The sequence below is a fragment of the Myxine glutinosa genome, chromosome 2 (genome assembly GCF_964187855.1).
Source record: "Myxine glutinosa chromosome 2, kmMyxGlut1.1, whole genome shotgun sequence".
NCBI classification, from domain to species: Eukaryota; Metazoa; Chordata; class Myxini; order Myxiniformes; family Myxinidae; genus Myxine; species Myxine glutinosa.
In genome coordinates this window covers 67,968,986-67,985,292 of record NC_136262.1, presented here as the reverse complement: position 1 = coordinate 67,985,292, position 16,307 = coordinate 67,968,986, and the positions used below count along the sequence as shown (strand labels likewise).

The window sequence follows — 16,307 nt, the reverse complement described above, 5'->3', positions numbered from 1 at the left end:
AGCGCACATTGTACATTGAATGGAGTTCACTCCGACACCCTTCCTGCACACAGCACAGGGCCACTTCCCAGTTCTTTCCACCTCACCACATGCTTTACCACTTGCCATCACCTTCGTCTTTCCGATATTCACCTTCAGACCTTTTGTCTCCATACATTCCTTCCACTTGTTTATCTTTTCCTTCAGTCCATCCATACTTTCCGCAATCAACACCAGATCATCTGCATACAACAACTCCCACGGTAAACCCTCCTTTACGTTCTGAGCCAGCACCTCCATCACAGCTACAAATAGTAGTGGACTTAGTACCGACCCCTGATGCACTCCCACCTTCACCTCAAACTCACCACTGTTCCCGTCCTTTGTCCTTAGAGCTGTGCGCGCTCTTTTGTACATTGCCATCACTACTCTGATCAACCATTCCTCCACTCCTAACTTCCTCATTGCCCATGTCAATACTTTGTGTGGAACCCTATCGAATGCTTTCTCCAGATCAACAAACCCAAGAAACAACTTCTTCCTCTTCTCCATGTACTTCTCCTGCAACTGCCTCACAATAAAAAGCATGTCTGTCGTTCCTCTTCCTGGCATAAATCCAATCTGCATTTCGTCGATCTTCACTTTATTCCTTATCCTCCTCTCCAACACCCTTTCCAATACCTTCATTCCATGCTCCAATAACTTTATCGCTCGGTACGAGCCACACTCTAGAGGGTCACCTTTCCCCTTGTATAGAGGGACGAGGGTACTCAGTTCCCAATCCACTGGAATGCAGCCTTCTGTCACCGCCAGATTGCAGATCTCTGTCATTCTCTTCACACCCCCAACTTCCTGCTGCCTTCAACATATCTCCCACAACTCCCGTCGGCCCTTCCGCTTTTCTACTCTTCATTGCTATTATCGCTTCCTCAACTTCCTTCTCAGTTATCTTCTCTGCCGGTCCTAAAACTGGGGTACTCTCTATGTTGCCATCCCATTCATTCTCTGTTTTCAACAGCATTTCCATATATCTTTTCCATCTTCCTTTAATTCCATCTGGGTCCACAACGATTTGTCCCACATCATCCTTCAAGCAACTCACCCCCATCACATCACACCTCTCTTTCGCTGTCTGCTTTGCAATCCTGAATACTGCTCTCTGACCCACTTCCGAATCCAAGCGTTCTCCAAACATTTTCCTACATGCCTCCTGCACCTTTGCTACCTCTTTCTTTGCAGCCTTCTTGGCTGCCTAATAACTTCCATGCTCTGCTGTTTCTGCTCCCGTAACCTTCGCCTTCTGCCACTCCTTGAACTTCTTCCTCTTCTCGTCAATCCTCTTTCCAACTTCATCATCCCACCACCATGTTTCCGAGTGCCTCGGTGGTCCTTTTGTCCATCCACATACCTCACCAACAGCTCCCAACAGACGAGCTTTCATTGACATCCAACCACTTTCAAGCTCAACCACATCATCCTCTACCCTACTCAGCCTCTCTTTTAATGCCTCCCTTACTGTCACCTCTTTCAACCTCCACACCTTCATTCTCGGTTGGTACTTCACCGCCGAGCTCTCCTCGCACCTTTCACCCTTATGTCGCAGACAACCAAGTGGTGCTGTGAAACAGCCTCCTCCCCCGGGATCACCTTTGTATCCCGGAGGTGCCCCCTATCTCGCCTACGCACCATCAGGTAGTCAACGGTTGTCGTCGACCCACCTGACGTGTATGTAACAAGCTTATTATCCTCTTTCTGGAACTGAGTTTTACAAATCAACAAGTCAGCTCCATCAGCAAACTCCAAAATCCTTTCACCTTCTCCATTTCTCACACCATATCCATAACCCCCATGAACTCCCTCAAAACCATCCATACTCCTTCCTACATGTCCATTTAGGTCTCCTCCTCCCACAACAACGTCCTCATCTTTCACGTTTTCCATCAGCTTCTCTATCGCACACCAGAACTTGTCCTTCTCTTCATCGCTCCGACCAACCTGCGGAGCATCTCCCGAGATGACGTTCACCAAGAGCTTTCCAATCATCATTTTCACCATCATCAACCTATCACTCACTCTAGTCACACTCACCACACTGTCTACAAACTCCTTAGAAAACAGGACACCAACACCATTCACACCCTCCAGGCACCCTTGCCACACAAACTTGTATTTCTGTCCCTGCCTACCCTTCACCATTCTCACACCACTTCCCTTCCATCTAGTCTCTTGCACACAACATATGTCCACTCTTCTTCTGACCAATACTTCCATTCGATGTGGAGAGACTTCGATGCTGTGGAGAGATCGAAGCAAGCCTCCTTGCTCGAGTGGACCGGAAGCGGAAGTCCATATATATAAGCACATCTATCTATAATTCCAGTAATCTCTGTGTGTATGTTTGTATGTTTGTATGTTTGTATGTTTGTATGTCTGTATGTCTGTGACCGCTGTTTCTCGACAACCACGGGTCCGATATACTTGAAACTTGCCAGGTATATTGCTGGGGACCCGAGGATGTGCCTTTTCAAGGTTTCATATTAATCGGAGAAGTAGTTACCGAGCTATGTCCAAAAAACGATTCAACCAATCAGAGAGCAGCGAGCTATCACGTGTGCCGAACGTGGCGAACAGACTCTGCCTCGGACGGCACATTTGAGAGCGTATTCATTTATTTCACGTTGGAAAACTATGTTGCCGTTAAACTATGTTTTAAAACTAATTAAAACTAATTTGCGATTCATCGTAACTGCGATTTGCGACCTTCCGGACAGTGAAGACTGCACTTCCGGCAGCCAATCACAGAACGCGTTATTGCGTAGGCGTGGCCGATGTGAGAGCGAGCCGAGCCGAGCGCGTGCGCCATTACGGTTCGTAATTCGATTTCTTCCGGAGAAAATAATAATTTCTCGATTTCTTATGCGCATTATTTCTCCCAATTCAGTCAGAGCGAAGGGCGGAAGCGAAGAGCGTTGTTTTTTTTGTTTACGGGCGTACGGGCGGGGTAGAGCGTACGGGTAGCGTTATTTTTTTTTTTTGGCAAGGAACGGGCACCCACGTACGGGCATGCCCTAGTATATATAATGTGCCCATATATATAAGGATATAATATATTGTGAGCTTTCAAAAAAAAAAAAAAAAAAAAAAACCTCTCTCTGCTGTTCCTTTTGTGCTGTTGTGTCCTGATATGTTCAGTGTACCAATACAAGCTCCTCCACGAGTCTCGATTGCATATACAAACCAGGACGTGTTTTCAGTGTTTTTTAAAGGCTTTGGTATACAATTTGTGTTTAAACAAATATGGCGGCCAAACCACGTGACCGATGACGTAATCATTCTTTTTTTTGTCCACGAATTTATCCCGAGATGATGCTAAATAAATTTCATTTTGATCGGATGAAGTTTTGTACTTGTCGAATTATGACGTCATAATGGAGGCACCTATGACATCATCATTAACATATTTTATTCCCCGTGGAAAGTTATTAGTCCCCTTCCGGTGTACACCGGAGGGGACAACAGGTTTGCACGCCGTCCCTCCGTCCGTCAGTCCGTCAGTCAGTCAGTCTGTCAGTCTGTCAGTCCGTCTGTCAGTCCGTCACACAAAGAACAGTTTTCCGGCCTTTTTTTCTAAACGCTTAATGCTAATGATTTCAACCTTGGCACATGGTTTCCTCATGATAAGTTACAGATAAAGTTCGAACTTCACGACGTTTCTATCATTTTTGACAAAGTTATGGCACTTTGAACTTTGGGAATTCTGATAATTCTGATGATCCTTAACTCAGGGCCATTTTAAGTTTTTAATTTCCTTTAAAAAAGATTTTCTCTGCAATAATACGACCGATTGAGATCAAATTTTCACCGTAGGGGTGACATCACACCCATCACATCACATCACATTTAATGGTAATTATGACATCACAGGTCACGTGGTTCGGCCGCCATATTGTTTTTTGTGAAAACACAAAAACCCCTTTTTATCTGCAATGGCTGAACAGATCGAGGCCAAACTTTGCAGGCAAAATCGCATACCCATGACGAACAAAAACGTCACCGAGCATGACGTTATGCGTCACATGGTTTCAGAGTTATGATGTTTTTAAGCATGAACCTTTAAAACCGAGCCCCTCCCTCATTTTTGATCCAATCGAGGGACAACTTCACAGATCTGTTCAGCATGTCAGTCTACTGAGATGTCCTTTTGGAATTTGCGATAGGGCACGTGGTTTGGCAGATATCGTTAATTAAACGAAATTCTTTTTTTTATTAAATGGATATCTCTTGTTTATTCTGGAGTTCTCCTCAAGCCGCACTGCGCGGCCTCAGCCTCGTCTCGTGAAAGTCAACAGCGCGACACAGAGCGCGCTTTCCGGAGGGGCGGAGCCAAGCCGAACAACATATATATACACATCGATCATTGATCGTGAACCAGAAAATATAATAAATTACTGATATTTAGCGACTCGAAAGGTTCTTTATCAACAACTTATTTTCTCGTGCTTCTGCTGACCTGTCTGCAAGGTGTATAAATCGAAGTCCCGAGTGCGAATCACAGGTGAGCCCGCCCTGAGGTAATTAGCGATTTGGAACGATTCAGAACCTGTGGGTGAATAACCCTTTTTAATTTCCCCAACAGTTTTCCGGACGACAGACTGCCGGTAGGGGACATGTATTGCAGCGCAATACTCAGAATGCTTGTTTACAATGAACCATGTCTCAATTTTTTCAGAGATGCAGCGCATGTCTCAATGCGGCGCTTTCGGAGATATAGAGGTGCAAAGTTTTCGGTATTTCCAAGATGGCGTGCATACCACGCAACCTATGACGTCATAAGTATCATTAAAAAAATTATACAGGTGGAGCTGCACCTATGGTGAAAATTTCCTGTCAATTGGACCAACGGTTGCAGAGAAAATCATATTTATTCAGTGCTGACAAACAAACAGACAAACAAACGGACTCAAATGCAATACCCTCTCCTCAGGCGAGGGAAAAAGGAGAGAAAAAGAGGAACAATACAATTGAGGTGTGCATCGAGCCTGGATTTGGGGAGTTTATCCAAGAGGGGATTAATGGGAAAATGCATGCGTCTTGGACGGTTGGAGGGCTGAGAAAACAGAGGGAGCTCGACCTATAATGAAAGGCCAGAATTGCTACATGATCAATCCAGGAGGTTGTTGCTGAGGGTGAAAGCTAAACGTTTGAGACCTGAAAATCTCTTATAGTAGCTGACCATGGAAATATATTGCTGGGTTAGTTTGATTATCCTTCCAGAGTGACAGAGTGAGACTGAGATTTGCCATGATTGAAAGATAATGTTACATTTGTGGGGCAGGAGGCAATAGTTAGCCATTTAGATTTAGAACTTCTGATCCTGTATTGTGTGTGTGTGTTTAAGGCAAGGAGTTAATTATGTAAAATGTTGCGCCCTTGAGATAGATGGGAGGTTGTGCTTTTATAGATAGCTAGGATAAAATGTCTAATCTCATGCTATCCTGTACAACCGGGTGATTCCTGGAGAACACGTCACTTCTCCCTTGGCACTCCTCCCTCACTCCAAAATTTACAGAAGGAGGGAATAGTGTCCACACAGCAGCTGTTTGTCATTGTGTTGAGGTGGAAATTCGCTGATCGCCCCAGGGCAGGGATTTTCGGAATGCCTTCGGGTGGGCAGTGGTCGGAGGGTAAAGGGCAGGGATTGGGGGAAAACCCCCACTCTGAGACTGCAAGAGACTAAGAAGCCAATGGAGATGGCTGTATTTTGCTCAAGTGGTATTTTCTCTCTTGCTGCGGTTTCACCCAGCCTATCATGCGTTTCCTATGCAGAAACCGTCCCTATGGCCCATTGTGTTTTCTCCCACTAGCTACCCCAGCCTGCGGCTGTCTTCTCCTACTTTCAACTCAGATTGCTCTGGTTACAGGCCTGCCTGATGCTTGGCATATGCTTAAAAGTCACAGAAAGCATTAGCTGCAATGCCATGTCTGGTTGTTGCAGAATTGACACCCAACCAGCTGGAATGATGGCAGTCAAAATCTCCGTATACGATGAACAAAAATTGCGATGGATGGTTACAAGTTAATCCACGTTAGCAGAGATAGAGGTATTCATGAAATAATCATCATTAGGCATCTGGTACTCCAAACAAACATGAGGTATTGGTGGAGAGGAATGCACAGTTAGTATAATAGGAGATTAGTGTGGACAATGAACTGTGAGTAATGGAGGTCTGGATGTAAACAGAAACACCACCCCTTTCATGTGGATGCGGCATGTTGAAGCAGAAGAGAGATTATCCAAGGAGAGATACAGAGGAATTAGAAACATTCCATGAGAGAAACATTCATGTTAAGCCTACAAAGGTGCAGCAATAACCTGAATCGAGATATCAGTGCTATTGTAACGGAGGTCTCAAATATTGCTGGTCCAAACTATTATGGAGGGGAGAGAAATAGGAGCTGAGGGGTAGAAGGATGTGGGTGGGTGGTAACAGCATTTGCGGTGGAGGTTGGTGATGCAGGATGGGAGGCCGGGAGATGTGGGGGGAGCGGGCATGAAGGGGTCAATGGCCGTGAGCCTGCATTCGCTGCAAACTCGCTTTCTTTTCTGGATCCCAAGTTCAACAAAATGAAGACAGCCAAAGCAATCAGGATGGAGGAAAGAGTGGTTAAAAGAACAAAGAAAAGTAATGCTATATGATGGGACATGGAATGTGGGTTTGTGACTGATCCAGGAAGGAACGGAAAGTGGAGAGAAGAAGAATCAAAATTTGAGAGAGATATTTGGGAAGGACTGTAAAGAGAGACAAAATATTTCAAATTGTCATTTAAAGATGAGTTCTGCATATTAAAAGGAAGGATTATAAAGGAGAGAAGGAAGGAGAAAGATGGAAGAATGAAACAAGAATGAGTTAGGAAGCATGGTTCCTGCAGGTTAAGGGAGTTGAAAAATAATGACTTTTCAGTCTGAAATACTGACCTTTTAATGACCCGGCTTGTACATAAAACCGTAACTTTAAACCTTACAACAGAACCAATGTAACTATCATGTTGGGCACCATAATATACATAGTATAAAAAAATTAAATTTAAAAAAAGAAAGAAAGAATCAACTCTTAATGAATTAATTAAGAAAGAATTAATTATTAATAAGAAAAATTAAAATAAAATGAGCTTTCCCTGTTCACATCGACTTCTCGCATTGACTTATCGTTGGTGGTTTTGGCATCTTTGACATCGGATTATTGTTTCATTTCCTTTAACAAAGGTAAGCTTATTCTTTTTATTCTCATGAGTTTTGCAAGTTTTACTGTTCATTGGTCTTACTTCATAGGTCTTACTGTTCATCTTATGGGTCTTCGATTGAAGGTGGCATTGGAATGTCGAATTCATTAGTTCATGGTTTGGCATTCGCCGTTTCCGCATTGTCTGCAATCGGGGCTCCCTCCCATGCATAGCACGGGTACCTCACGAGTGCTTTATATAGCTCAGTGAATCTAGGCCATGTACAGTGCTATGGAGCAGTTCCAATATTGTATCGTGGACCCACGTTGTACTACGGGGACAGTCTAAAGCAAGTGGGTTTGCACGCATATTCCGTATGCACTTTTTTTTTTCCAAATTCCCAAATCTAATGACTTTTAATGAGGTGAGAGTAAATGTGGGCTTATGACTATTAAGGGCCTTAAAACCAGAGTTCAAGATATAATGACTTTTATTGATGCGTAAGAACTGAGGGAAGGTTTGTCTGGGTATTCTTGTCAAGTTTTAAATTGTAAAAGGGAAAGGGATGATAAATGATGAATATGAGCGGAGAAGACCAAATGAGAGAGGAACGAGAAAAAGAAGGAACGATGTGCAAGTCTTAAGACCCATGAGCACTTGGCCTAACCGAGGCCAAGAAAGGCATAACCTTGATATCAATACAGTACTGTCAGCAGCAATTAAGTACAATAAGTACAATAAGTCATGGGAACAGATTTACAAAATCATTAACAACACAAAGAACAAATGGCAACAGATAGACAAGACAAATCTGGTACGGTGCACTTTACTTTTGAAGAAGATCTCACAAAGTGAAGAAATTACAGTTGTTGGAGGGTAAAGGGCAGAGGAAAAGGCCATCAAGAGGAAAAGGCATGACATTTGGATGTGCACAATTTGGATGTGCACAAGGCGTGAAGCTATGGATTTAAGCAACAATCTATTTAATTATACCATTCTTTAAATCTAGGCTTAAAATATTCCAGCTGCTATCAACTACATTTCATCACATTTCCAGTATCTTTGGGATTTGCCTATGAACGATTTATTTGTCAATCCTGACAAATCTCACACTCTTACTATGTCTCTCCGAAAAGATCGACTGGACAACCCTCCCATCTACTTTCTAAACAATCTTCTCCAAGAAGTTCTGTCGCTCAAGCTTTTGGGTCTCACTATCTGCCATGATCTTTCTTGGGAAAACCACATTTCCAAGCTGGCCTCCAAAGCCAGTCGCCGACTGGGCATCCTCCGTCGTGCGAAGTCCTTCCTCGGCACACCTGAGCTCCTCACCACATACAAGGCTTTCATCCGCAGCTCAATGGAATACTGTTCTCCCCTATGCGCCGGTGCTCCTGCCTCACACCTAGCTCGGCTTCACGATGTTGAAACCAAAGCTTTCAGAATCATTGGAATCTCCCGTGATGAAGCAATCTCCGAGGGCCTTTCACTCACTCACCGCAGACAGGTAGGTGGTCATTCTGTCTTCTACTGACTCCTCTCCGGCCTTGCTCCCCCAGCTCTCTCTGTGCTTTGTCCCCCAAATATTCCTACAGGTCGCACAAGATCTGCCAGCAACCCTCTGATGGTTAAACTGCCGAAATCTCGGCTCTCTGCTCATATCACCTTCACTCTTTCATTCCTCTTTTCTCCCGCCTCTGGAACAAACTCCCACACTCCCTTCAATCCCACTCCTCCCTCCAGGTCTTTAAAACAGCTGTTCACCACCATCTCTTGTTCACCAGATTCTTGTCTTTTTGCAATTGTTGTTTTCATGTATTGTTATGCATTATGTTTTCCACTCTGTCAAAGCGCCTTTGGGCTTCTGGAAAAGCGCTATACAAAATAAATGAATTATTATTATTATTATTATTATCTCTTATCTTTCCCCATCCAAAACCTTGATCTTTTCTACCCCCACGAATTCACCCCAGATCCACCTTGTTTGAAATTCCAACTTCTTTCCTGGAAGTCCTGGCAGTGTCCATATGTTTTATACCTCTCCCACCCCCCCTTCCCATGCCTCCCCACCCCAAATCTCTCGATGTCCCTGCTCTCAGATGTTGTGTTTGTGTTCCTCCCCCTCTCGCCCCATCTTGTCTACCGCTCCCCATGTTATATGTTTTAGGTGTCGGTTTGTCTTTCTGTGTGATTAATGTTAGCTCTTTCACGAGCCTCGATCTTGTATACAAAAAAAAACAAAAAACAAAAAAAACGAAAAGAAAATGATTGATTGATGGTTCAGATGATAATAAATAAACAAATAAAGACGATTCAATTATTCAGCACTGGTGAGATATTCTTAAGAAAGATTCACGGAAATGGGTAAGACAAAAGGAATGGATAAAAAATAATTAAAGCTCAGAATTACAACTGATCCATGGCTAAAATGCTTGGTTAGCAGAATGTTTAGTAGGATCGCATCGCAGTGGCCTACCTTCAGTATCAGCACCAATCCCTCTGAACTGATGTCTGACAGGAGGTTGTAGAAAGCATTGCAAAGGACACGTCCGTAACTCTGTGAATGGCATAACTAAGCATTTGTATTTGTAGGTCGTGCATTTCATATGCGTTGGATTAGTCTTTATCCACCAGCTGGGCGGAATCATAAAATCCGAGAGTCAATAACTATACCTGTAGGAATTGGGTAGGTGCCAGCAAGATGTAGCCTGTGATTATTTGGAAGCACATCTTTTGATTCTCTGACCCCAATTCTACATAACAAGTGAGAAAAAGAAATGAGTGATGGCATTTCCTTATACTCAAAATGAGTTGTGTTGTCTGTATTTTTATGATACTGCCATATTTGCACAAACATAAAGTTGGTTCTTGATAACTGAACTTAAGGATAGTCCTTCCTGATCTCACCGATGATGGGAAGCATATTGTGAAAAAGTTGTAGCAGTTCTGGTGGTGCCTCCATGCAATGCTCCAGAGTCATTTGCCTTCAGTGAGTATTTGTGGGTGAATGAGAAAGACATGTTTTAATTATACAGTGCAAACTGGGTAAAATAGGTAAAAAATGTGCTGTCTCAAGGCCCACATTGATTTATCGTACCACAAGTCCAGGGCATCCTCAAGCAGGTAGACATGGGGTAGTTGATTGAGGTCTGTGCTAAACTCGAGTATTGGTAGGAGGAAGGGGTGGAGACCCATGCTCTGGGCACCCAAGCCCTGTGGGAACATGTAGGATAAGACATGATGATTAATGCACAAGGTATGTTTGCATACCAGATGGACAAATATGTTGAGTGATGCACAGTTTTGACTCAAGCTGAGCTGGCACCGGTGCCAACCTTGACAAGATTTTGCAGAGTCGAGAGAATAGCACAGCGGAGCATGTTATGTTCTTCTGACTGCCTCCAAAGCTCTGGCAGGTACTGGATCAAAGCTCCAGCATGGGGTCGAATCTATAAAGTTCAGAAACAAATGGAAACGAAAAATAAATAATGAGCAGTTTGACTGGCTTTGCACTTCACATGTTGCATCATCGGTAGATTCAAGCGGATCCGCAGGAAATTTCAAAAGAACAGCAACACTGGTTTGATCAGACAATGACACCGTAGCACTAATATTTAGGTATTTTAGTGACCTTTGACGGAGCATAAGTGGCCATAATAATAGCTCATGTTGACACCTTTCTCCTGCCTGTCCAGCTCACATGGCTCCATTTTCAAGGGGTGTTATTATTAGCCATGTTATTATTTTATAGATTAATGTCCATTTCTCTGATATAAAATAGCCGAAGCAACCTTTATGTTGCAGTGGAGATTAAAGGAATGCTTACAAAGAGAAGAGGAGATCCCAATTTGCTATATCTCAGAAAAATAAAATACAAATCACATGTCGAGCTACATTCAATGCACACCGACAAATAAATAAATAACATCCTCCAGCACGGCATTGCCAGGGTGCCTTTGGTGCCCGGCGATTCGGCCAAGCAGCACATAGAGACAGTATTAGGAGGGAGAGGTGTACAATAATTGATTGATTAATTGCATAATTAAAATCAACAAATAATAATCGTAAAATATTTTGGCTAATAACATACCTCAACCACCAGTATTTCATCGGAAGCTGAAGCTTTTTGAAAATTAAAGTCATTAATCGAAAATAAAAAATTTATTGATTAATCAATAAATAATTAATCCATTAATTGATTAATCAATAAATCTAAAATATCCTTGATAGCCACATCACTTGGTCACTGTTGTGTCCAAATATCAGCTTCCTAGCTCAAAAGGTGCCTGCTGTCTCAACAATGGATGGAGGTCCTCAATGCCAAACAGGAAATTAGAGCCGTCTCCCTCGACATATGACGTGCCTTCGATACAGTCTGGCACCCCGCTCTGCTCACCAAACTCTCCTCCTTTGGTATCCATGGAAATCTCCACGCATGGCTGGCGGACTTCCTCTCTAGTCGGTCAACGTGTGGCCCTGAATGGGTTTCTCTCATCTCCTCTTCCTGTTCAGGCTGGAGTTCCCCAAGGCAGTGTTCTGGGTCCCGTGCTTTTTCTGGTCTTCATCAATGATCTCTCTGACTCTCTTGAAAATCCTCTCTATCTCTTTGCTGATGACTCCACTCTCTGCCGCTCCATTCCTCATCCCTCAGATCGGCAGTCTGCAGCCTCCTCACTCTCTGCAGACCTGGACTAAATCACAGACTGGGCAAACAAGTGGAACATGTCTTTCAATCTTGACAAATCTCACACTCTTACGATGTCTCTCTGAAAAGACCGACTGGACAACCCTCCCATCTACCTTCTGAATAATCCTCTCCAAGAAGTTCTGTCACTCAAGCTTTTGGGTCTCACTATCTGCCATGATCTTTCCTGGGAAAACCACATTTCCAAGCTGGGCTCCAAAGCCAGTCGCCGACTGGGCATCCTCCGTCGTGCGGTCCTTCCTTGGCACACCTGAGCTCCTCACCACATACAAGGCTTTCATCTGCAGCTCAATGGAGTACTGCTCTCCCCTCTGGGCTGGTGCTCCTGCCTCACACCTAGCTCGTCTTCACGCTGTTGAAACCAAAGCGTTCAGAATAATTGGAATCTCCCGCAATGACGCTATCTCCGAGGGCCTTTCAATTACTCACCGCAGGCAGGTTGGTGGTCTTTCCGTCTTCTACCGGCTCCTCTCCGGCCTTGCTCCCCCAGCTCTCTCTGGGCTCTGTCCCCCAAATATTCCTACAGGTCACACAAGATCTGCCTGCAACCCTCTTATGGTTAAACTGCCAAAATCAAGACTCTCTGTTCACCTTCACTCCTTCATTCCTCTTTTCTTCCGCCTCTGGAACAAACTCCCTCACTCTCTTCAATCCCACTCCTCCCTCCAGGTCTTTAAAACGGCTGTTCACCATCATCTATATCTTCCCCAATCCAAAACCTTGATCTTTTCTACCCCCGCTAATTTCACCCCAAATCCACTTTTTTGAGCTGCCGACTTCTTTCCTGGAAGTCCTTGGTGTCCTTGCGTTTTATGCCTATCCTGCCTCCCCCCAGGCCCTCTCCCTCCCACACATCTCCCGATGTCCCTGCTCTCAAATGTTGTGTTTGTGTGTTTCCTCCCCTTCTCTCCCCATCGTGTCGACCGCTCCCCTTTTTATATACTTTGTTTGCTTGTTTGTTTGATTTGTTTGTTTGATAAATGTTAGCTTTTTCACGAGCCTCGACTCTGTATCCGAAAAAAAAAAAAAAAAAAAAAAAATTGCCCAGATGAGAAACCAACAACAACAACATGCATTTTAAGGCCATGTTCCCTGCGAGAGCGGGGGTTAGCCTTGCGGTCCCCATGACAATCTTCTCCATTTTGCCCTATTTTCTGCATCTCTCCTTGTTAACCCCCTTGCCCGCATTTCTTCTTCCACCATCTTTAGCCAAGTCTTTCTCGGTCTTCCCCGTCCTCTACTTCCTTCTACATTAACTTCCATCACTCTTCTCAACCAGTCACTTTCATCCTTCCTCAATACATGACCAAACCATCTCAACCTGTTCCTCTTCACAGCATCAATCACAGGCAATATTCCCATCATCTTTCGCAATTCATCATTTGTCTTCCTCTCTCTCAACGATACTCCGCACATCCATCGAACCATTCGCATTTCCACCCTTTCCAGCCTTCGTTGCTGCTCTACGTTCATTACCCATGTCTCGTTCCCATAAATCATAACACTTCTCACACATGCAGCATACACCTTTCCCTTCAGCTTCAGCGACACTCTCCTCCTCATCAGCACGCCACTCAGTTCCCGAAACTTCTTCCATGCACATCTCACTCGAGCAACCGTTGCCGAGTCTGATCCACCTTCTCCATTCAGCATGTCTCCGAGGTAGCAAAATGTTTTCACACCTTCCAGCTTCACGCCGTCTCCAAGATCCAACTCAACATTTCCTCCATCTGCAGCTCCCTCTGTGCACACCTTACATTTGAATGTAGCTGCCACACTGGTTAATGACCCTCTCAGACCACTACATTTTTGATGAACCCACTCAGCACACATTGTACATTGAATGGAGTTCAGCCCGACACCCTTCCTACACACAGCACACGGCCACTTCCCAGTTCTTTCCACCTCACCACATGCTTTACCACTTGCCATCACCTTTGTCTTTCCGATATTCACCTTCAGACCTTTTGTCTCCATACATTCCTTCCACTTGTTCATCTTTTCCTTCAGTCCATCCATACTTTCCGCAATCAACACCAGATCATCTGCATACAACAACTCCCACGGTAAACCCTCCTTTACGGTCTGAGCCAGCACCTCCATCACAGCTACAAATAGTAGTGGACTTAGTACCGACCCCTGATGCACTCCCACCTTCACCTCAAACTCACCACTGTTCCCGTCCTTCGTCCTTACAGCTGTGCGTGCTCTTTTGTACATTGCCATCACAACTCTGATCAACCATTCCTCCACTCCTAACTTCCTCAATGCCCATGTCAATACTTTGCGTGGAGCCCTATCGAATGCTTTCTCCAGATCAACAAACCCAAAAAACAACTTCTTCCTCTTATCCATGTACTTCTCCTGCAACTGCCTCACAATGAAAAGCGCCTCTGTCGTTCCTCTTCCTGGCATAAATCCAAACTGCATTTCGTCGATCTTCACTTTCTTCCTTATCCTCCTCTCCAACACCCTTTCCAATACCTTCATTCCATGCTCCAATAACTTTATCGCTCGGTACGAGCCACACTCCAGAGGGTCACCTTTCCCCTTGTATAGAGGGACGAGGGTACTCAGTTCCCAATCCACTGGAATGCGGCCTTCTTTCACCACCAAATTACAGATCTCTGTCATTCTCTTCACACCCCAACTTCCTGCTGCCTTCAACATATCTCCCACAACTCCCGTCGGCCCTCCCGCTTTTCCACTCTTCATTGCTTTTATCGCTTCCTCAACTTCCTTCTCAGTTATCTTCTCTGCCGGTCCTAAAACTGGGTTACTCTCTATGTTGCCATCCCATTCATTCTCTGTATTCAACAGCATTTCCATATATCTTTTCCATCTTCCTTTAATTCCATCTGGGTCGACAACGATTTGTCCCACTTCATCCTTCAAGCAACTCACCCCCATCACATCACACCTCTCTTTCGCTATCTGCTTTGCAATCCTGAATACTGCTTTCTGACCCTCTTCCGAATCCAAGCGTTCTCCGAACATTTTCCTACATGCCTCCTGCGCCTTTGCTACCTCTTTCTTTGCAGCCTTCCTGGCTGCCTTATAACTTTCATGCTCTGCTGTTTCTGCTCCCGTACCCTTCGCCTTCTGCCACTCTTTGAACTTCTTCCTCTTCTCGTCAATCCTCTTTCCAACCTCAACATCCCACCACCATGTTTCCGAGTGCCTCGGTGGTCCTTTTGTCCATCCACATACCTCACCAACGGCTCCCAACAGACTAGCTTTCATTGACATCCAACCACTTTCAAGCTCAACCACATCATCCTCTACCCTACTCAGCCTCTCTTTTAATGCCTCCCTTACTGTCACTTCTTTCAACCTCCACACCTTCATTCTCGGTTGGTACTTCACCCGCCGAGCTCTCCTCGCACCTTTCACCCTTATGTCGCAGACAACAACAACAACCTTATGCCCAGATGAGAAAGAAAAAAAATAAATGATTAATAATGAAAATAGATAAATAATAATAAAATAATTTAAAAATTAATCAATTGGCTAATAGAATGCATAAACCACCACTGTTTCATCCGAATCTGCAACTTAAAAAAACAAAAAAAATTAAGTCATTAATCGAATAAGTAAATAATGAATAGATAAATTGATCAATCAATAAATCAAAAATATCCTTTCTAGCCAAATTACTTTGTCATTGTCATGTTCAAATATCAGCTTCCCAGCTCAAAAGGTGCCTGAGATAATGCCCAGATAATAAAGGAAATAAATAAGTACTTAAATAACTAATCAATTAATTGATTAATCAAAAAACAAAAAATATCGTTTTTGCCAAAGCACTTGCTCACTATTGTGCCGAAACTTCAGCTTTCTAGCTCAAAGTATGGCTGAGATATCGCCCGGACAAACAAGAAAACAAGATAATGAAAAATCGGTCAGAGACCAAGGACTTGCCGGAATGTACTTTTTTTTATCAACCATTTTGGAACAAAATGACGGGAAATCTATATCTATACATGTAAACTCTTGAAATCTATGCATGTATACTCTTGCCGGCGGTGTATAACTAGCAGCATAGCCAGCATAGCTATTTGGGCGGTGCATAAGCTAACAGATCACTGCCTCCATCGATCTTGCCAAGGCCGCAACACCTATCAGCTCAAAATCCTTTTAACTGTTGACTTGGTAGTTTTTACAATGAAGGAAACACGTATCAGGAGTACATATGACATAGCGATTGTGAATGTGACAGCTCGGAGGCATGTTTCGCTTCGCATCGCAGTGACGGCGGGCACCAACATGGCGGCTGTAAGATTAAAATCTAAAGATTTTCACGTTTTGGGTGACCTTGAGCTTGACCTTGGGCCTAGATAGTTAAAAATTGGGCAGAGTCTATTCCAGGTCAAGGGGAATATGTGTGTAAAGTATGGTGATG

At 44.0% G+C, this 16,307-nt stretch overlaps 1 protein-coding gene across 2 annotated transcripts in view; it reads right to left on the bottom strand.

The window, feature by feature from the left end:
• The window catches only part of IPO11 (importin 11), a 326,013-nt gene that overhangs the window by 75,845 nt on the left and 233,861 nt on the right, over positions 1 to 16,307 (bottom strand). For both annotated transcript variants that reach the window (XM_068108036.2, XM_078773404.1), the window contains exons 20-24: positions 10,536 to 10,649; positions 10,298 to 10,413; positions 10,108 to 10,184; positions 9,874 to 9,953; positions 9,677 to 9,757 (exon numbers count right to left, since the gene is read on the bottom strand). In XM_068108036.2, coding sequence (XP_067964137.1) covers positions 9,677 to 9,757; positions 9,874 to 9,953; positions 10,108 to 10,184; positions 10,298 to 10,413; positions 10,536 to 10,649 — 468 coding nt within the window. The remainder of the gene's footprint in view (positions 1 to 9,676; positions 9,758 to 9,873; positions 9,954 to 10,107; positions 10,185 to 10,297; positions 10,414 to 10,535; positions 10,650 to 16,307) is intronic.